Below are 22,808 nucleotides of genomic sequence, written 5' to 3'. Positions count from 1 at the left end.
AATAAAAAGGACATGGGGAGAATAGAACCTGCTGGAAAAGACTCCAGTAGTCTACAAGGTGGGAGGATGGAGCTCGATCCACCACAATATAATAATGTAATATGTAATATTTCATTTGTTGTACCCCGCCCATCTGACTAGGTTGCCCCAGCCACCCTGGGCGGCTTCCAACATATATAAAAACATAATAAAACATTGCACCTTTAAAAACTTCCCTGTACAGGGCTGCCTTCAGATGTCTTCCAAAGGTTATATGCCCTTCACATCTGATGGGAGGGTGTTCCACAGGGTGGGTGCCACCACTGAGAAGGCCCTCTGCCTGGTTCCCCGTAGCTTCACTTCTCATGCTTCTTCTCATTGCAAGAAAAGCATCCATAGCACCAAAACTGGTGCTCTTCTTCCAATGCTAACAGCAAGTGCTTAAGACCCACGGAAATCAAAGGAAATAAAGCTCTCACATGTGCACTAAAGTTTTCAGTGGAATTCAAGGATGCTTAATCTCCTCTGCATTGTGCTAATATTTTGTTAGGAACGTAAGGAGAGCCTGCTGGCTCAGGCCGGTGGCCCATCTAGTCCAGCAAGCTGCTCTCACAGCGGCTATCCAGATGCCTGTGAAAATCCTCAAGCAGCATCTGAGCACAAGAGCACTCTCCCCTCTTCCGGCTTCCAATACCTCTGGTACTCAGAAGCATGATGGCCTCCCACTGTGGAGTCAAAGCACAGCCATCCTGGCTAGTAGTCATCATCAGCCATCTTCTCCGTGAATTTATCCAATCCTTTTTTCAAAAGCCACCTAAGTTGCTAAGTTGTTTTATTGATATTGTTATTCTATAACAGAGTGCATTATATCCTTATCCTGTTTATCGCCACGAGTAAGGCCTTGTCTGAAGGAGACAACAAGCCGTGTTTCCTTAGCGACACAGCCTGACTGAAGGCTGCTTTGCACAAGGCCAGAGCCCTTGGGCAAAGTGGGTGTTTCAAGAGGGTGTCATCGCTGCCTGCGAGGCGTCCTGATTGTGGGTCGTATTTATAACCCACTTCACAGGAGCAGCAATGATTGCCGAGAGGGTACAGTGGAAAATCTGAGGCAAGAGTTAGAGCTGGGTCTGGGTGCTCTGCAAGGGAAAGTCCCCAATCAAGTTGTTAGGCGGGGGGCGGGGAGTGAAGACTCACTGCAAAGTCAATTCACTCAGAGGCTTTTATTTTAACAATAAAGGGTCAGGTTTGCACAATGGCAGTCGTGCATGGTTGGGAATGAAAAGCACACTCATTAAAAAGTCTTCCCATTGCACAGACTTACCTGCCTATCTTGTATTTACAAGGGAGGTTTTCTCCATATTTCCAGGTGGACTATTTGTTCTATTTTGGGGGGCCAGTGGGCACATCAGAGTGATGTTGTGAGGGTAAAATGGTGAGGGCAGAAACATGCACACGACCTGGAGCTTCTTGCAGGGGGAAGTGGTATGTAAATGTAATAAATGAATAAACAGACAAATAAACTTCTGAGAAATTACTGTGGGCTCCAGTCACAAAATGACAATGTGGAGACATAGCAATAAATGACTGCACAAAAAGGGCAGAGGAATGGGGCGGGCTTGAACCCTGTCTCTCTCCCCAACCAACAGCTCCATCAGTGGCTCACGAGGATACCTCTGCCCAGTTCAGAACTAATGGCAACCCATGAAATGTGGACACATTTAAAGGTGTGTATTCAATGTAGGAAAGGCTGAACCACTGCAAACAAGAACTGAGCACAAAGAGCATACAATCTCTCAGGCATTGTGAGTTTTGAGTGGCTATTTACTGAGACCTTTCACAGATGCCATAGGGCAGGCACGTCCAACGGGTAGATCGTGATCTACTGGTAGATCACTTGATGTCTGTGGTAGATCACTGGCTCCCCCCCAAACAACCTCAACAACTTTGGCTCCCCTAAAAAAAGTTCAACAGTGTTGGCTTGCACCCAAAAAAACAGGGTTTCGGCCCTCCAGATGTTTTGGACTACAATTCCCATCATCCCTGACCACTGGTCCTGTTAGCTAGGGATCATGGGAGTTGTAGGCCAAAACATCTAGAGGGCCGCAGTTTGGGGGTGCCTGCTCAACAACTTTGACCTGAACTCAAAAAGGGGGGGTAGAACACTGCCAATTTTTAACTCTATGAGGTAGATCGCAGTGTCTTGGGAGTTGGCCACCCCTGCCATAGGAGATGCTAGCGAGCACACGGGCACCACATTGGCAAGCCCTGGCCCATCCTGAGTAGCAGCAGCTCTTTGTGATCTCAAGCCAAGGTCATTCCCTTCACCTGCTGCCTGAGCCTTCTAAACCAGAGGTGGTGGGACCTGAACGCTGTATCTTCTGCACACAAAGGATGTCCACAACCTCTGAGCTAGGGCATGCTCACAAAGTTAAGGCCTATGAAGTGCACAGGAAGCTTTCCTTCCTAATGCTGGCAATTGTTTTCTGAGCTTTATATCACTTCAAAACTTCCATCCAATTATCACCGTGTACGTTAGAAACGTTTATGAATTGGCCTCGCTACACAAACCGGTTCCAGCCAACTGCAATTGGCTCTGAACACAGAGGGAATTTAAAGCTCATTACTGCTGGCCACCCAGCCAAGCCGCCATCTGATTGCTCTGCCTGATGCCCAGATCAATTTTCAGCTTGTGATGAAAGGAGTTAGAATAAATTACTGCCATCATTGTCCAATTTTTTTTTTAAAAAAAAACAACAACCCACCAACAACAACCAAAAACAATGATCTGGTTACAGGATGGAGCCATCAGACAACTTATTTGCCATGTGGCCAACCCTCATGTGTTCTGAGCCAAAGTTGGGCCCTGTTTTTTGTGTATGATGGATTAATAGGATTATATTCCCTTGGGAAAGTTACACAGATTTTGTTAATCTGCACATCTTTATAAAATTGTGGTCAAGTAAATAATAGTGCCCAGGACTCTTAACTCCCAGTCCTAAACTATAATAGTAGCATTTGACCACCACTATTTGACCACAAGAGTGGCACTTATTCTCATTCTTTCAACACATTTGAAACCCATTCTGTGCCTATGCCCAGTGAGGACAACTCTTCAAGGAACTTGACAAAGTGGGCTGTGCCATAATAAATCTGTAAGCCTTTAATGTACCATGAGACTCTGTTGCTAATTGAGACTAATACAGCTACTCCCCCCAGCCCCAGAAAATAAAGAAGCAAATGTACCCCATACTCTGTACAACTGATTTGAGAGTGCAGTTGTGGCTCAGTGGTACAGCATAATCTTTTTCATGCAGGTCTTAGGTTCAATTCCCAGAATCTCCAGGTAGGGCTGGTAGAGACCCCACCTCCGTCTGAAACCCTGGAAAGCTGCTGCCAGTCAGCGTTGGCAATATTCATCTAGATAGGCTAATAGTCTAACTCAATACAGTCCTACCTCGGGTTACAGGCGCTTCAGGTTGTGTCTTTTCAGCTTGTGTCCCGCGCCAAACCCAGAAGTACCTGAATGGGTTACTTCCAGGTTTCAGCATTCGCACATGCGCAGAAGTGCTAAATCATGCTATGCACATGCACAGACACAGGTTGCGAATGCTGCGGGTTGCGAACCTGCTTCCCACACAGATCACGTTCGCAACCCGAGTGTCCACTGTATAAGCCAGCTTCCTATGTTTTCTACAGCAGCATCCTGAGAGTTGGGCCTTTGTGTTGTGAAACACAACTGACCTTTGTAGCCATAGAGTTGTCAAGCACTGTGATGCTATGCCAGTGAGCTGTAGGGATGTTGCAGGCAGAAAAATCCTAAGCATTTGGCCTGAGGACTCCACACATGTTTGGGAGCTTCACTTTCTTTCTACTCAGTAATGCATTTAACACTCTGAAACCTGTTGTTTTGCATGCATAACTGTTGGCTGGTTCAGCTGTTGTTTATTCTTCAGGCTTTATTTTATTGCATGTTTTGTTATTTTCATTATATGTAAACCACTTTGTATATTGTTGCTGTTTTAGGAGAAGTAACAATAATTAAAAGATCAGAAATAATAATGATGATAAATATTTCTTTGGTCATAAGTTTTGCCTTTGGCAAAGTGTGTTTAGGTCACTTGATAGCATATTTAAAAATTATTAATATAAAGTGTGAGCAGCAAGGATTGATTCCTCCAATCCAAATCACTGAAAATCCACATGCACTCTTTTCATAGAGATAAGGATTGCATGTTTTCAGAACTGTGGCCGAGCCAATTACTATTATAATTTTGCCCCTCATAAGAAACAGCTAGGCTTTTTCTCACAATAATATTAATCTGGATTGACCTTTGTACCACCCCTTAATTACCAAGCACATGATTTTACTTTAGAGTGTTACTTTCCCCATTCATCATTACAAATAATGCTGTTTGGGAATAGCACACTCCTATACATGCCTATTGGACAGCAAGTCTCATTGAGTTCAATGGACTTACTCCCAGGTAAGTGTGTATAGAATTGTGGTCTAAATTCAAGAGGATGCTAGCCAAGACAGCCAAACCGAGGGCACATTCACACCATACATTTAAAGCACAATTATGCCACTTTAAACCGTCATGGCATCCCCTTAAGGATCATGGGAAATGAAGTTTGCTAAGAGTGCTGAGAGTTGTTGAGAGACCCCTCTCCCCCTTGGAGAGATATACTTCTCAGAGTTCCCTCCCAAAGAGAGATTGCTTTTTAAACCACTTTAGAAACTGTAGCTCCATGAGGGAAATAAAGGTCCCTTAACAAATCTTAGCATCTGCAACAAACTACAGCTCCCATAATTCTTTGGTGGAAGCCATGGTTGTATAAAGGCATTTCAATGGCTGCCTCTGTGTTTCGTGGAGCCGAGCTCTGCATCTCTGGCAGCCTGACAGACTGTGGAGCTGGGAATCCCCTCACCTCAGGAAGGCATTATTACTGAACTCTGTCAGCCCGTGATGAGAAATTCCATGATAAGTACTGTAAATGCGCAGGAGAGACAGAGGATACAAGCCAGGCCCAGGCCTGTCCTTCCATTGTCTTTGATGCTGGAGGGAGGGATCCTGGCTTTCCTTCTTAGCAACGTTTCTGTATCTGACCCCCCGAATCACGTGCATGTTAATGGTTAGACTGAGATATGTGCTGAACTCTGACTTTTGGGGGCTCTATAAATAGAAAAGATCCACTCTGCAGGGGTTATATTTAGCTTTGCTGCACTAGCAGGCGAGGTGTTGCAAAATGACTGCAGACCAAGGAACAGGGCTGATGCAGCAGTTGTAGCAGCTCTTGTGTTATTGTCTAGGCATAGGAATAGCTTAAGAGCACAGAACTGCCTTTCAGAGATGCTGAGATGCTCTTACAGTTCAGGGCTATCAGCCATCCCCATGCGATATATATGCTTTCAGAAGGCAGTGGAGCAGAATGAAATGTTGTAAACTTACATCGATGGAAATTCGGGCCCATAGCAATGAATCCATACTACTGTCTCCAGGCTTGCACCAGTCAAGATAGACAGTTCTAATATAGAGAGTCCATTAGCATGAGACAGTGCCTTTACATATGGGTTGTGTTCAGAGCCACCAAAAATTGAACTATCATGGTTCTTAGGACCATAGCCAAGACAGCAGCAGCACTTGAAGCATTTAACAAAACAAGCACAAAAATACCCCATTTAGCATACACGTCGTGTTTGCATTTTTAATTTTTAAAAGGTATGCATGAAAATTTGTATGAATTTTTATATGTGTTTCTCCAAATATATGCAATTTGTGTACACAATTTTGCCTGTGTATTTTTTTATTTCCTCCCAACGGAATGCAATTTTGTACACTATTTTCAATAATATATGCATTTTTGCAAGCACATTTCATTATCATACAGGCAGCTTGGTTTGTGTTCTTTGGTTGGAGACCTGCATTACAAAACTCAGGAAAGTGTTTGGTTTGGGAAGCGTGAATTTTGTAAGCTCACATTAATAATGCCAACCAAAGTAACTTCTCCTCCATCCCTAGCTTAGACATACATTTTCTGCGAGGCCATGGGCTTTCGTATGTAACACTTGCTCGGTGATTTAATTGTTTGTAGCTCATCACGTGTCCAATACTGCTTCCAACCGTCACTTAATGCATTACCTCTTAGCACAGAGCCTATCTGTGTACAATTTGTACAGGTTTTCCCACCCCATGTGATCAGGAACCATGTCCCTTATCTTCACAAAAACGCCTTTGTACTTTGTTTACTCTTGTCCGTGGGAAAAACTCGTTATTCAATGGGAATTCAGAACCACAGAAGGAATGTACAGAGATACGCTATGGCACTTTTATGTGACATGAGCTCAGCTAAAACTATCATCAATTAGATCCCTCTTGGTAAGTAAGTAGCTATATGCCCCCTGGTGGCCAAAGAACTCATTTTGTCCCCTGACTTTAATCATAGCCAATTTGAACGGAGAGGGGCGGCGCATTTCTCCAGGCTGAGGTTGTTGGCTTTCCAGAGATACTCCTGAAGCCAAAGAATGGCCATGATGCCGGTACCTTTCTGGCTGCCCAGAGCTTTCTGTGTTACCCCCAATCCTCACTGTCTTGCAGATAGGTGCCTTAAAACAAGAGGCACATTTCTTCCTGGGTCAGGTCAGCTGTTAGTAATTTGCACTTTGGAGTCTGGTAATAAAATCAATCTATTTTCAGCATAGGATTAGCAGCAGGAGACCTGCTGGTTTCCCCATATTTGGGCCCTGCAGCAAAGGACACCTAACAATCATTGGTCAGTTAGAAACATTAACTAAAGTGCCCCTTTCCAGCAAGAAAGCCTGTGTGTTGCAGACCAAGGACGTTCTCTCTCTTTCTGAAAAAAGGCTTGGGGAAAAATGCACAGCCCGGTTACTGCAATGAAGCATTACTAATGTGCTCAAGAGGCTTAAGTATTAATTGCACTAGCAAAACCAAACAAAAAGAACATCCAGGCAAAGTGCAACAGAGAGAGCTGCAAGCCTGAGTAAAAGTCAGCTCTGAACTGCTAGTATTTCAGCCCCTTGTATAACAGTTCAATATCAGCAATTTTTCCAGCTACTGTTAATGATGAAACAGTAGGTTCCTGACTCATAGAGGGTTAATTTCTCAAGTGAGAGGTTCGGAAGTTCAAGTATTCCTGGAATGAGTAACTTGCAACCTGGAACCTCTGCCCTGTAAGTTAACAGCCCTGACCTGAGATATATACTTCTTCCCTCTTTATCAGCACTGGATGAGCCCAGTCAATTAGGGATCATACAGTAAGTGTGATGACATCACAGTGCCATGTAACCAATCAGATTTGGCAGCCTCATTAAGGGCAAACAAATCCTCAGAATTTTCAGGCAGGCCTAGGAATTTTCCCTGCCCTGGTGAGAGCAGGCAGTACTGAGACAGACCAATGGTCTAGCAGCTCCCTCTGTTCTTATTCTAATGCATACCATGGGGAGCAAAAGTGAAAGAGGGTTGTTTCAAGCTTGGGGTATGTGTCTGGTGACTGTCTGGGTAGGGTTGCCAGACTCAATAGAGGACAGGACTTCTGTGCCTTTAATTGCCCTGCTCTCTTTTGAGTCTGGAAACCTTAAAGAGAAACCAGCAGACCCTTTGCTAAACAAATGATCTGCTGTATGTCCGGGTTGCTGGACTTGGTAGACTTGTGTTCTGTCCCAGCATGGATCTTCTTATGAAGCAAGACAGAGAGTGTCAGCACAGTTGCTTCAGCAACAAGAATGCATTCCATCTTCTTGACACTCACCCCCGCTTCCTGGATGAATACTTTTGCTTCCTTTTGCCGTATCACCTTTTCCCCCCAGGACATGTCGTCTTTTTCATGGGTATGTAAAATGGGAGTCGTCCTAGAGATCCATAGTTAAAAGTACAGTCATACCTTGGTTCTCGAACAGAATGCGTTCCAGGAGTCCGTTCGACTTCCAGAACTGTTCGAAAACCCAGACGTGGCTTCTGATTGGCTGCAGGCTGCAGGTTCAAAATATGAACTGTAGCAGGTATACTTTAGTCCAGATCACTTTTTATTCATGTGTCAATTGAGGATAATAGCAGATTCACCATATAACTAAATCTGAAGTAGCAAAGCCACAGCAACCTGTCTACTTTTAATATAATTAACATTGAGATAATTAATCATTACAAATACAGTGGTACCTTGGTTCTCAAACTTAATCCGTTCCAGGAGTCCGTTCGACTCCCAAAACCATTCGAAAATCAGACGCAGCTTCCGATTGGCTGCAGAAGCTTCCTGCACTCAATCAGAAGTCACGTCAGACGTTTGGCTTCCTAAAAATGTTTGCAAACTGGAACACTTACTTCTGGCTTTGTGGCGTTTGGGAGCCAGTTTGTTCAACAACTAAGCCGTTCAAGAAACAAGGTACCACTGTACAAAGGCAAGTCTCGTGGAGATGTTGCTGGGCTTTCACATATCATGGGTAGATTTGTTTTCCCCTCTTTTGAAAAGAGTTTGGTAAATATACATGAGTGGAACTGATGCTTCTTTGTGACTGTGCATATATATGCAGCCCCTAATATGAACTTGTGCTAAATAGCAATTCAATCCTGACAGACAGTTCCTTGTGCAAGTCTTTTGACATCTTGTTTGCTAACCTTGGAAGAAGGGGATTAACCTATACTTTGTACAGAGATTTAATTTTCTACTAGACCAACTCTGGAAATTATTGCGTGTTTTATGTCTGAAGATGCTATCCTATTCCTCTAGCTGGCGCACACTGAAGAAACCTAATCACTTCTTTTCTGGTTCACTAATTCCCTGTCCAGTCTGAACCAACCTCACACAGACGCCAGAAAGTGCAGAGCCTCCGAGGCATAATTTCAAAGAGTACCATCCGGGCAAAGGACTTTGGCATCGTGCTTGTTTGAACTTGATTCTCCTTCCCCTCCTTCCTTAAAAGAAAGAACTCGGATAAGGTCAATTAAACTGGTTTGGAGGTGGATGAAACTGGTGTGCTGTGTTAACAGTGCACATGGCTGGTATTTTCACAGTCAGAGATTCCAAGGCAGAAAAAGACTGATAACTATCCAGTCAGAGTCACTGAGCACAGTAAAAGCTGTTGAATGCCCAACTCTTTGTGAATGTTTGAAATAATTAAACTCTCAGACCTCAGCAGAGTGGATAAAGGCTATTGTAAATCTACTCATTTGGTTGCCATGATTTACCTGTTTGAACTGGTAAAAAACTAGGAATAGGATGGAACTTGTTGTCTGTCTGTCTGTCTGTCTGTCTGTCTGTCTGTCTGTCTGTCTGTCTGTCCGTCCATCCATCCATCCATCCATCCACACACATATTGGCAGTACCAAACATTTCATCAGATTTTTCTTGTGTTCTGTTACACCATGTTATAACTGGAGGGCGGGGGGGGGGGACCCGAGCAAGTAGTTAAGAGATGAAATGACTACTATGTTCTTGTTAAGATTTCAATGGGACTTGTACAAAAGCACTTCCTGGTAGATTCTACTTACTGTTAATAACCAAAGGATATAAAATATCATTCAAAGGACTGATTTATTAAGTGCATAGTAAAAGCATGGTGAAAGTAATTTGATCCCAAGTGTTGTAAAACCAATTGAATGAACAACTAAGTTCACATGAATGTCTTTGAATTAATATAAGTATATCTCTTCATTCAGCTAAGACATTTTAGATGTTCTTCAAAACATTGCATGGCATTTCTTTTTTGTACTCTTGACCAGTAATAGCTATCTTTTTTCAAATATTCTCACTGTCACCTGTATTCAGTTCCCGTAACATCTAGTTTGATCAGCAAATGGATCCAATGACAGGAAGTAAGTGGATTAATTTTTAAAAGTTCCTCAAAAAATCAAGGAAATGAAAAGGTATACAATTTTGAGGAATATCAGCAAGCGACAGTTTTATACATTCCATGAAAGTTTCCAGTGGTCATGTACTAAACATGAAGGAGATGAAGAAAGCACAAATTTGAATTACAGGCAGCTTGTTCTATTTATTCCAATACGTAAGTCCGCGTTCATGTTAATAAACAGTCCTGTCCCTGATTTCTTTTTGGATACTGCTTTCCTTCTATTAGCTATTTCCTCATATATTTGCACAATAGGAACAACCTCCTTACAGCCATATGTATCTTAGGACCTAGGTAGTGCCAAAACACTTTTGCTAACTGGCACTGTGGAAGAGCGATGAACTTTACCGTGAAATCTGTCTATATCCATGGGGGCCTCATCTTTTATAAGTGCCAGATTGGCTTCTAGGGCTCCTCTCCCTCCAATCTCCCACCCCAGCGTCCCCTGAGGTTTATGTTTGTATAATCAGTGCTATCTTAAGCACAGGAAGCCCTCAGCCATCCTAACAGGGAAACAATAAGTTGTATGCAATCATAGAGCACACTAGATTAATATCGTCTTCGAAGGGCACTATAAACCAGAGAAACAATATAATGAAAAGGGAAACTCTGAATAAGTACTCCTCAAACACTGAAAACAGCTGCAATTGAAAATACTGAAGAGCTGCCTTCTTCCAATAAATAAAAAAGGCTAACCTAAAGTAATTAAGACTAAAGGCAGCACTAAAATGCTGTAATTGAATCAGCACTGCTTTGACGGATAAATAGATTCCAGTGAATCTACATCAGTTCAGTAACTTTATTTCCAGTCAAGAATTAGCCAAAGCTATGAGCAGCTCTTGATGATTTGACGTGCTGCAGCTTAGCTGGTCATGCTCCTAAGACCTAGATGTTGTTCTTCTTTGTTGTATTGCCTTTTTTCGGTCCAAGTAGTTCATGGTTTTTGTCACCCATGGAAGATCATGTGGCACGCAGACCTTTACACCTCTTCTGGTGATTAAGCTGCAAGAGAATAAAAAGCAAATCACTAAGTTTAATTTTGTTAAATCAAAGAATTATTGTGGCTTGTATTTCTGTGTGAAATAGGAAACATAGTGCTTTGGGCGGCTGTTCTATGTCCACTAGGAGCAAGTGGAATCCAGCCTAATGGGACTCAATGAGACTTATTTTTGAGTAGACTTGCAAAGGATTGCAGCTAAAATTTTATAGGCCTCCGGTTGGATTGGTGTCAGTAATAGGTTGGAAGTTTGAATGATGAATGTTGGACACCATTATATGCCTCCACTTAAAACAAGAACACAAGAAGAGTCTGATGGCTCAGGCCAGTGGCCCATCTAGTCCAGCATCCCGTTCTCGCAGTGGCCAAGCAGATGCCATGGAAAGCTTGCAATTGGGACCTGAGCACAAGAGCATGCTGCCTCTGATAGGGAGGCAGAGCATAGCCATGATGCAATAGTCTCCTATATTAATCCCATATTTGGTCACCCACCCAGACAGTTATCAGATAGAACATGGAATGAACATTGTATTGTATACACTGGCAATGCTGCTACTTCTAACTGGAATCTGTGTTTCTTTGGAAAGTCACACAAGCATGTCCCTTTCTTCAGACTTGTTGGCTACTTTACAGTTGAAGATTAGGCAAGATACTTACATCACAGCTTTTACTGGTCTGGTTTGGGTTGTATAAGCAGCAATTCTTCGGATGTTTATTTCATCTGTCTGCAAGTCTACACAGGAGTCGAGTGCCATAGTCTGAGATCCAAGCGTTCCTTAAAAAGAGATAAAATATAAGTTTAACTGGCATCAAATAATCAGGAACATTATTATTATTAGAACTTATTTCCTTCCCCTCACCCTAATGTCCCAGGGCAGGTTAAAACAATTTAAAAAACCTCCATTAATATTAAAACACACTATTTAAAAGTGTAAAACAACTTTAAATAACAAAAAAATAAAGGGGTTCCTTATAGGGCTTTTGTTCTTGCATGTCTACAAGTAGATCTGATTCCTGTCGGTCTTCTAGCTATTGGATTTACAATACAATAAATCACAATTGTTACTCGTTTAGGGTAGTGATTGAAATATCTCTCTCTCCCACCCTGAAAACTGCACTTCTACTGCAAGGAAAGCATTTCTCGGCTTTTATCAATCCAGGTGGGAACAGAAGTGCACAGAAAAAAATTTCAGCATGCACATGGAAATTATCATTAGGAGTCCCCTATTTATCCTCTGAGAACTACAGTTCTCAGAATTCCCAGTGTGGAGATGGATTGTTAAACTGCTCTGCGAATTGTAGCTCAGAGAGTGAAATAAGGGTAATTCAAACAACTCTTGGCACCTTTAACAAACTACGCTTCCCAGGATATGAAGAAACATGTGACTATTATTAATAATATTTTAAACATACCTGTAATAATATATACACTGAAGAGCTCGAAAAAAGCAATGGTCAGAATGGCTGCCGTGTAGAGTTTCATGGTTGATCCTTTCCTGAAGTGATGGGACTACAAGTAACTAAGGGTTCCCCTCACCAGATTTTTATAGCTCGCTGGACCCTTCCTGGACCCTTCCTGAGCAAGGGGTGTAATGGGGAGGATGTGAGGCGGAAAATCTGAGAACACATTTCAGGGGTTTTTTTTCTAGTCAGGTGAAGGGGGAAAGAACCTTCATCTCTGCTAGCCCCTCATCGAGAGCTTTTTCCTGCCACAATGTGGTTACTGCTTTAGCACTTCAAAAGTCAGTTTTATTTTAGGCACAAAAGAAAGTTCTTTCTCTGCAGTGGAAACCAGTTATGTGTCTATGGTTTCATCTTGACGCTGCTCAGCGGCGCCACAATGCACCACACAAATCAGGGAGAAAATGCGTAGCTCAGAGAAGAGGCTCATCATGTGTACCAATGGAGAATCATAACAGGACTTCAAAGATCACTCGCTCCATTTCTAATGATCAAGTGTGAGCACTGTTGGCCGTGCGACCAAACCAGCAACACTGTCTCTCACACAAGGAAAGTATTGGTAGGACTGTGGAAACCAAAAGCAGGCCAATGTAATATCCTGGGGGAGGGCAACTGGTATTCCGAAGCATCATTGCCTCTGACTGTACAGCCATACCCAGCCTGATAACCTCTAGATATTTTAGGCTACATCTGTTGTCCAAGACATCGAGAGGGCATCAGCTTGGGGAAAGCTAACCTAACCAATCTTATTGTGAAGGTAGTATGAGATAATCTCTTGGATGCTGCCCTGAGCTCCCTGAAGGAAGGGTGGTATGTCCATGTGTCAGAATAATAATAGTAACTGTGGGGATACCAACCCACCATGCCATTTTCTGGAAAGATGGCCAATATGCCTTGGGAGAACAGGGCAACAGCACATGTGACTTTCCTTATTTCTACATGACAACGTGCAAAATTCCCTCCTTTAGTACAGGAGCTCTGCCCTCCTTTGCTACTCTTTGATTTTCCTTCTATAGCTCTTTAAATTGCACATCACTGATGCCATGGTTTCTGTGTTAGGGGATTACAGTAAGGTAAAGGTAAAGGGACCCCTGACCATTAGGTCCAGTCGTGACCGACTCTGGGGTTGCGCGCTCATCTCGCATTATTGGCCGAGGGAGCCGGCGTATAGCTTCCAGGTCATGTGGCCAGTATGACAAAGCCGCTTCTGGCAAACCAGAGCAGCACATGGAAACGCTGTTTACCTTCCCGCTATAGCGGTTCCTATTTATCTACTTGCATTTTGATGTGCTTTCGAACTGCTAGGTTGGCAGGAGCTGGGACCAAGCAACAGGAGCTCACCCCGTCACAGGGATTCGAACCGCCGACCTTCTGATCAGCAAGCCCTAGGCTCAGCGTTACTTTCCCCAAATTACCATCTTCTCATTCTGCATTCATTTCACTGAGACAGATGAAAGGGTTGTGTCATCACTTCCATACATTGCTAAGTAGGGCTGCAGAAATAAGTTTTTGGAAAAGACTGAATGATCCGAATTGGGTCAATTCAGATCTTGCTAAGGAAATTTGGAAAGCCAAATGGCCTTCCTTGCTGTTGTATGCCTTTCATCCTCCACTGCCTTTATCACTACTGTAATCCCACCGCCATTTTGAATTCAAAATGTGCTGAATTTCTTTCTACTCCAGGGCTCTTTTAGAACAGCTTAGACCAGGCTTCCTCAACCTCGGCCCTCCAGATGTTTCAAGACTACAATTCCCATCATCCCTGACCACTGGTCCTGCTAGCTAGGGATCATGGGAGTTGTAGCCCAAAAACATCTGGAGGGCTGAGGTTGAGGAAACCTGGCTTAGACTTTACTCTTTTGTATCCAGCTCAAAGTGGAATTAAAACAGTGGTTCAAAATAGCACTTAATATTGTATTCTCCATTCTTAAGAAGCCCACCCACAATGTTCATTCCTATAGGCAAGAGTCTAAGCATGCAGAAGTCCTAACCAATTCTAAATCAACAAAGGTCTCCTATTTGAAATCAGCTTTCTAAATTAATGATTTCCTGTTCTCTGGCAGCTGTAGGCCCTTTCATCATCATCATCATCATCATATTTTTTATTTGTACCCCATCCATCTGGCTGGGTTTCCGCAGCCACTCTGGGCGGCTTCCAACAAAATATTAAAAATACATTAAATTGTCAGACATTAAAAACTTCCCTGAACTGGGCTGCCTTCATATGTCTTCTAAATGTCAGTTGTTTATCTCTTTGACATCTGATGGGAGGGTGTTCCACACGGCGGGCACCAGTACTGAGAAGGTATTTTATTCATTTCCTCCTTGAAATCAGACCAATGGCACCATTTGCTCACTCATATTTTACCATTTTTTATTAGTAGAATTGCACTTAAGTAAAGAAAGAATTCTTTTTTAAAAAAAATCTGCTTCTGCTTAAAGTAATTTTTAAAAAAGCAAAACTCTATGATGACATGTAGTATGATATTGTTGTTGTTTAGTCGTTTAGTCGTGTCCGACTCTTCATGACCCCATGGACCATAGCACGCCATGATAGTATGATATTATTTATTTACAAAAAAAATACTTGTAGTGGTATTTACAATACCATTACAAAAAATATCATAGCAGTTTACAAAAAAATATACCGTATACACATTAAAATTAGAAATCACCAGCCAACTATTACAGAAATCTTTTTTATTCGTTGTCTGCATGAGCCTGGCAGCATAGAAAGGTTTTCAGCAAATGTTCAAAGGTTAGCATAGAAGATGCCTGCTGAATCTCTGTTGGAAGTGCCATTCTAATTCCCCATAATACCCTGGAGCAACACTACATTGGGTGCATTGGAGGAAATTGAAATGGTGCTACCTGCATCCAGTGCTGATTCCAAGCACTGCTGTTGCTGCTCATTGATGCTAGAGACCACCAAGATAGAAGAAGGGTCTCTACAGGGCCCCCAGAAAGCTACCGGTAGAGCTGGACCTATTTATGTGCTTGCATTAGGGATTTTATAAATTAATTATTTGAGCCTAGTGGAAGAAGTTGTAGTAGATGTTCTATTTAATATGTGGAACTTAAATTTGTAACCTCGGTGTGGCTGATTTTATTTTATTGCTGATGTTTGCGCTTAATGTATTAAACTGTATGGAAATGTCAGTAGGGTTGCCAGACTCAATAGAGGACAGGACTTCTGTGCCTTTAATTGCCCTGCTCTCTTTTGAGTCTGGAAACCTTAAAGAGAAGCCAGCAGACCCTTTGTTTAATTCCCAAGCAAAGGGTCTGCTGGTTTCTCTTTAAGGTTTCCAGACTCAAAAGAGAGCAGGGCAATTAAAGGCACAGGAGTCCTGTTCTCTATTGAGTCTGGCAACCCTAAATGTCAGTATATTCTGTCCCTAGTGGAATCTACAAGGCGGGCTGGGAAAGCTAAGAGTTCGGGCAGGGAAGCAGAACCATGGACAGCTCCACATGGAGCTGGGAGGAATTCAGGTGAGGTTCGATATGGGCATCCCAAAGCAGCAGACCGTGGTGTTACTCCAGCAATGGTCTGGGCCCAACTGAAGATTTAAATATATAGCATTTAAGGATCAGAGCTTCTGGCACCACCACCACTAAGGGGCCCAGTGCTGCTTAAAGCACCATGATAGATTCCTCAGGCAATGACTGAGGGAACTATGGAGCCTTTGGCTCTGCCAGCATTTCAAAAATGGCAACCTTGGAAGAGGACAGGGCAATCTTCAGAGGGTGTGTAGAAGCTCCTGGGATCACCTCACCTGGAGGTCCCTGTCAGGGCAGTGTCTTCTGGAGTTTGCTCCAGTTGCAAGTTCTCCCTCCTCTTCAGCACCCTTAGACCCTCCTCTGACACTGTCCCACATATTTGTTATTGAACTTGTGTGTGTCCCTTTTAGATTCATGCTGGTTCATGTGTTCCCAATTCTGCTGCTCACAGAATGGAATCAAAACATGACAAGCTTCTGAAATGCTTTAATTAATTGCCTGTCTCTACAACATCCTTATGTTTGTAACTCTCCCCTCACTGCCCGCCCAGGACTTCTGTGTGTGAGACAGGATCTGACACTAACATCTGCTCTCTCTGGAATCATTTTTTTACTAGGGACTTTCTGACAATTGTGAAGGGGACAATATATTCCTAGGCATTGCAGCATTATAATTCCTGCCTACTATCTCCTCATCGCCCCCTTGCAAGTCACCATACATAACTACTGGGAAAAGTCTGGCTAGAGATATTTCTGTTAGCCGGTTATGCATGCATTTCTCACAGACAGTGGTATTTCTAAAAGTAAGAATGCCGGGGTGGGGGTGGGGAGAGATGTATACTAGAGATGGAAGAGACATTTGCTTTAGCTTGGTTTTGAAGGCAACTCTGTTAAATCCACACTTTCTGTGGGGGGGAGATGAACTAAAGCACAGCTATCCTTCAGAATTTGCACTTATTCAGATTTTGCAATGCAGCTCTCCAAACAATGTTTACAAAATGCATCTATTAGGGGGAAATGTGCATAAAAAATGGGTGTATGTGTAAAAATAACAGACAAAAATGCATTTACATTAGGAAAAACTGCTTGCAAATATGTATACATTCGAAAAAATTATATAAAAATGTGTCTGTTAGGATAAATTCACACTAAAAGGCTGCTGAATTGCTAAGGTTTTCTTAAGAAAAAATGCAAATTTCTGAAGAAATGTGGCAAACTGAACAAGATTGGAAAAATAATATACTCAACAGCTTCACAAAGCAAAATGGGAAAATGTGTATGTTATGAATAGAAGGATCTGTCAATTTCTGCTTATTTCCCCAATCTTGTTCAATTTGCCATAGATCACTGTGACAAAAGTGGCACATTATAGCTAGGAGATGTGTTGTACCCCTTTTGGCCATTTGTTGACTACGTCTCTTAGAATATATCATACCTTTGCAGCAGACCTCCCTCTGAACGAATCCTGAATTACTAGGCCTGAATATATATTTTTATAAAATGTGTGATGGAGTAGAAAAAACATAAAAAATAATCCTGGAACTGTGGGGGGACCCCATATTTATTTATTTATTCATTCATTCATGTGGGTATTATATACATTTATACACTTTGATTCAACAGAAATGATCCCAGGTCAGTCTACAACAAAATACAATAAAAAACAACCAGTAAAATTGCAACATCGTTAAAACAGCAGTATGTGAACCAAAAATCTAAAAGGCCTGGCAGAATGAAAAATATCTGTGTGGTGTCTCAAGGATGACAGAGAAAGTGCTAGGCAGGCTTCTCTAGGAAAGGTGTGCCATAATCAGGGTCCAACAATTCAACAGACCATATAAAATATGGAAATGATCAGGGATTAGATCTGGGAGGGATAAGAGCATGGAAAATGGTCATATACTGGTCTCTTTAGCTAAGCATTGTCTACACAGCCTGGTAGCAACTCTCCAGGGTTTCAGGAGGTGCCAGAAATTGAACCTGGAACCTTCTGCTTCCAAGACGTACGCTGTACCACTGAGCTATCACTGTTTTCTTTAGTGTGCCCTGTACAGCTAGCTAAAATTGAAATTATTGAATGAGCTGACATCTTATAATAATTATAAATAAAGAAAACTAAAGCAATTAAGATGAAAGGCAGCAGTCCATGGCCTTTGTTCACTCAGCTTTGCTTGACTGGAGGAAGGCATTCTAAACTACATTGTTTCAGAAACTATCTTTCCCGGTCCACAGGTAGTAAAAATAGTGGGCTGGTGGTTCAACATTGTTTGATTATTGATTATTTAATTTCTATACCACATAGTTTATTAAAGATATCTCTAGGTGGTGTACAGAAAACGGAAGCAACAACAGACAACTTAAACAAAATATTGCAAAAATGGACAGTAACATATAAAAATGGTACATTAATGCAAAGATATAAATCAATATCAATTCATTTTCTTTCTGACACGCCCTTCTTCTGACATGCTGAAGTCTAGCTGGTCATGAGCTGAGGACTAGATATGCTCATTGTGGTTCTGTGGACTTTTTTTTTCTGTCCACGTAGTTAATGATGTTCTTCACCCAGGGACGTTCAAGCTTCACACAGTCCCTGGAACCATCTCTTAACGTTAATCTGCAAGGTAACAAAAGGCAAGCCAATGCAAATAAGTTATGTGGCTTATAGTCTTGTTCATAGTCCAGAACATCTGGAGGGCACCAGGTGAAGGAAGACTGTTCTACCCGTAGCTTGGATGCATGTTTGTCACATTACGGGGGAAAGCAGATTTGTGCGGGGATGGGCTGGCAAGGGGAAAGTAGTGTTAAAAATATAATGCTGGTCTAAATGAACTTTAGTCCAACTCACCAAGGTCTAGTTTTAGTATTTCTTATGTTTTTACTCTGAGACCCTGAACATTCCCATGCATATATGGAGGCCATTCAAGATGCTTGAACGTTGTGGGAACTAGATGATGCCTAGCCACCACAGATGCATGGCATATGCACAGGAGGAACCAATCACCCTCCTGAGTCTTCTCTATCATACCCTTTGTTTTTCCTCATGGAATGAAATATTTGTTTTTCTCAGCTTAATTGCTACTTTCCAGTTGAAGACTAGACAATATACCCTAGTGTCACGTTGCATAAGAGCTGTGATCGTGATGAGATAAGCTGATGTTAGCAATCGCCCCTTAAGTGCACTAAGGTAAGTGCTAACAAGGCCTGGACCTAATCTTTAGAACTATAATATAATATAACACTGATTTATAACTATACTTGTAGGAGTTAATAAGAATCTGGATAGTCAGCACTTATTTAGCAGGAATTAGTGAAATGTCACATGCCTGGTAAACATTTTGGAGGAAGGGACTATTGATTTATAGAGATAAGCCCGGAGTAGGGTCCCATGGTTGGGTCACCAGTGTTGAATGCTTGCCTATCCTTTAAGTGCATTCTAGGATGGCATGGGAGTCTCCCACTAGCCACTCAGCTGTCCTCCTTTTGATGTTCATAAGAATTCCTCTGGCTGTGTATGACCTAAATAATTATAAGGCCACAAGAAGACAGTATGCCCAAATAGCAAACCAAGGCAGTATACATAACCTGAGCACACACCAATGTGCCCTCTTTTTGCAAACCACATCAAGCTTTTATTATAATCAAACTGTATAGAAACGTTGTGAAAAAGTAAGTGTCCAGTGAGAATCCCACTGCAGATCTTGCCATAGATGGCTGCTTAGAAGCGAGGGGATTCTTGGCAGACTTACAAAGGCCCACAAGAATATCTCTGCTCTGCTCACTTCATTTTTTATTTGTCTCACCCTATGCTAAAGATCAACTTGGGTGCCTTTATAGCTTATCTGAATACAAAGCAACTGTTTGGGCTTTGGCAGAACAGATACTCACATCGCGTCTTTTGCTAGTCCATGTTCCAGCTTCTCGTAATCAACAACCCTTTGCTTCTTGATTGGCTTTTCACGATACCCCGTACAGACACTTCGTGGCCTGGTCTGAGACCCAAGGCTTCCTTACAAAGGCATAAAATAAGGGGGGGGGATGAAGCTTTCATTTTTTCCCCCTTAAAGTATAATCCCACCATGTGATGTGCAATCCATTGCAGATTACCAGTCTGGAACAGCAAGTTTGAAATTGCATCAAGAAGCAGAGAGGTGGTTCCTGTTCTCATCAGAGTATGTTGCTCAGTATCAGCTGTGCCCAGAACCCTTTTTGTTGAATATAAAGGAGCTCTGGACCCAGCTGAAAGAAGAGAAAGCACCTGGCACACATTTAAAGGGGCAAACAGGTAGTAATGGTCAAGGGTCTGGAAACCAAGCCGTATGAGGAATCATAGAGTTGGGATCTCTGCCAACTCTACGATTCCATGATCACAACAAAAATGTGGATAGTAAGAACAACAGAACTTGATTATATCTTCCACAAAGACAGAAATACTTCAGAGATGCAGCAGAATCAGTAGACAGTTGCCACACTTGGAATGAACAAATGTTCCAATTTTGGTTTTGCTTAGTTTCTTTCCCCCCCCAATCTTAAATTCAGTCCTCTACATTTCTAAAGCACTTTGCTTTTTTTTAAAAAAGTCCTCATGAAAATTCGCCATCACTTTAAGGATGATTTCTCATATTATGCACATTTATTATGTGGTTTTGCCTAATATACACATCTTGCAAGCCTATTTTCCCCAACAAAACATATTTTTGTTTGTTGTTTTTGCTAATATAGGCATTTTATGCACACTTTATCCCAGCATGTGCATTTTTGCGCTGCATCGCAAAATTCAGAGAATTTCAAAGGGTGTCTGTTTCACTTGACCTATTGAATTGGAATGTGCAAATTAGGTAGACTCTCCTTTAAATTTGAAGCAAATCTAACTTCTCCCCATCTCCACCCACCCACCCACATATCATACTTTATCACGATCCATAAAGCAAGACTTTGTATCTGTTTCTGGAACTGGATACACAATAAAATGGATTAGGGTTCTGGCTGCACTGAAAGCAGTTTTGCCACTATCTAAAGCAATGTAAGGATCTTATCCCAAACTAGGAATATCAATTTGGATGCTACTGCTGAATAGAAGAATAAAATCACACACATACCTCTTATAATGCATACACTGAAGAGCTCAAGGAAAACAATGGCAAGAATGGCTGCCATATAGAATTTCATCGTTGTACCTTTCCTCAGGTGACGAGAGTGCAAGTAACTCAAGACTCCTTCACCAGACCTTTATAGGTCACTGGACATTTCCTGTGCAAGTGATGTAATGGGGAGGATGAGAGGCAGGTGATCATTTTTGTCCAACGAAACCTTTCTGTGCTGTCACTCCCCAGAAGCTTTTTTTCCTGTTACGATATGGTCACTTTCTAACATTTCACTGGTTAGTATTATTTCAGGCACAGAAAAGAAGTGTGGTGGAAACCAACCAAGTGATATCACTAAGCTGTATGTGAAGCCACATAAACCAGAGCGACAACTCAGCTCAGAAAGCCAGCTCATATACAAACAGATGACCTATGGGGGGAATAGGAAACCCCCAGACCTGAAAGACAAATGTATCCCACCAAGGCTCTCATCAGTCTGGCCCTCAGGACACTCCCTAGACCACACCCCTCACCTTAGGCCACACCCCTTACCTTCCCTGCTCTGCTTCCTTTGGGTGCTTTTGGATGGCTGGACCATGTCCTTGATAATCTGATAATGATAGAAGGAAAGTCACAGGAGATACGGGTGTCTTCATGAAATATGCTTTTATTCACACAATTCAAAGTGTTGGTGCTGACCTTTAAAGCCCTAAATGGCCTCGGTCCAGTATACCTGAAGGAGCATCTCCACCTCCATCGTTCTGCCCGGACACTGAGGTCCAGTGCCGAGGGCCTTCTGGCGATAGTGGCACCCGCCCTGTGGAAAGCCCTCCCACCAGATGTCAAAGAGAAAAACAACTGCCAGACTTTTAGAGGACATCTGAAGGCAGCCTGTTTAGGGAAGCTTTTAATGTTTAATACATTATTGTATTTTAATATTTCTGTTGGAAGCCGCCCAGAGTGGCTGGGGAGGCCCGGCCAGATGGGCAGGGTATAAATAAATTATTATTATTATTATTATTATTATTATTCACATCTTTAAACAGACTGTGTGTAAGATGGAAGGGTTTGCAGCATTAACACTCCAACAGAGTTTGTTCTCCCATTAGATATCTAGGTGGCTTCCCAATGCCATTACACTGGATTCTCACAGAACAGAATTGGGCTTCTGTGTGTCCCCAGCTTCAGCTGCAAGTTGAGATTGGTCCCAAGTCTATTGTTCTCTTACACAGCAGTAGGGAACCTATATCAGCTCAAGGGCCGCATTCCCTTCTGGGTGGAGAAATGAATTTAAATTTTATGTTTCTACAGTAGGCTAGTTTCTACATGCACATAAAAATGCACACCTGTCCTCCATCCAGGCAAGAATGAGGCATGATCAGAGTTCAAGGACACATTCCAGTCAGGTAAAAGCCCACCTTTTGGAAGCATCCCCAGCTACTAGTTTCTGTGGCAACCAGTCGCCTATAGTCCAAAAGATACAACAGACTTTGTGAAAGCCATTAACTTAACAAAGAGGTTTGTTTTGATCATTTTAGCAGTCTCTTTTTCTACAGAATCTCATCCTACAGGTGTAAAACAAAAGGATTGGATGGGACACCGAAGATGACAACCAGGTTAACTCCCAATCCCATGATAATATAATAACCAGAGAGAGAGAGAGAGAGAGAGAGAGAGAGAGAGAGAGAGACCTACAGTAAGAGCAGTATATTTCAGCACCCTAGGTAAAGGTAAAGGACATCTGGACAGTTAAGTTCAGTCAAAGGCAACTATAGGGTGCAGCGCTCATCTCACTTTCAGGCCGAGGGAGTCAGCATTTGTCCACAGACAGCTTTCCGGATCATGTGGCCAGCATGACTAAACTGCTTCTGCCACACAGTGACAGAAACCAAAGCACAAAGAAATGCCATTTACCTTCCCACCAC

At 42.3% G+C, this 22,808-nt stretch overlaps 1 protein-coding gene across 2 annotated transcripts; it reads right to left on the bottom strand.

Annotated features, from left to right (window-relative positions):
• Window positions 1–9,491: 9,491 nt before the first annotated feature.
• Window positions 9,492–21,093, bottom strand: LOC118085220 (lymphotactin). 2 transcript variants are annotated; one of them, XM_035115624.2, is made up of 3 exons: window positions 20,899–21,093; window positions 11,499–11,616; window positions 9,492–10,846 (listed from the first exon to the last, which is right to left on the bottom strand). In XM_035115624.2, exons 1-3 carry the CDS (start codon window positions 20,966–20,968, stop codon window positions 10,723–10,725), a joined length of 312 nt encoding a protein of 103 aa, XP_034971515.1. In that variant the 5' UTR covers window positions 20,969–21,093; the 3' UTR covers window positions 9,492–10,722. The 2 variants fall into 2 exon arrangements, with proteins under 2 accessions (XP_034971515.1, XP_034971514.1); XM_035115623.2 differs by lacking the exons at window positions 9,492–10,846; window positions 11,499–11,616 and adding exons at window positions 17,340–18,416; window positions 19,688–19,808 and having other exon boundaries at window positions 20,899–21,092.
• Between the last annotated feature and the right edge of the window lie 1,715 nt (window positions 21,094–22,808).

The sequence above is a fragment of the Zootoca vivipara genome, chromosome 4 (assembly GCF_963506605.1).
Source record: "Zootoca vivipara chromosome 4, rZooViv1.1, whole genome shotgun sequence".
Taxonomy (NCBI): domain Eukaryota; kingdom Metazoa; phylum Chordata; class Lepidosauria; order Squamata; family Lacertidae; genus Zootoca; species Zootoca vivipara.
The sequence above is the reverse complement of the archived record's forward strand: the minus strand, read 5'-3'. Positions and strand labels throughout refer to the sequence as shown.

Bases quoted from the DNA above. Each gene is read 5' to 3' on its own strand.
- LOC118085220 (XM_035115624.2), bottom strand. From the start codon at position 20,968: ATGAAATTCTATATGGCAGCCATTCTTGCCATTGTTTTCCTTGAGCTC. The intron at 11,617-20,898 runs GTATGTGTGTGA...TCTCTTTTTAAG, and splicing joins CAGTGTATGCATTATAAGAG to GAACGCTTGGATCTCAGACT. The intron at 10,847-11,498 runs GTAAGTATCTTG...ATTCTCTTGCAG, and splicing joins AGACCAGTAAAAGCTGTGAT to CTTAATCACCAGAAGAGGTG.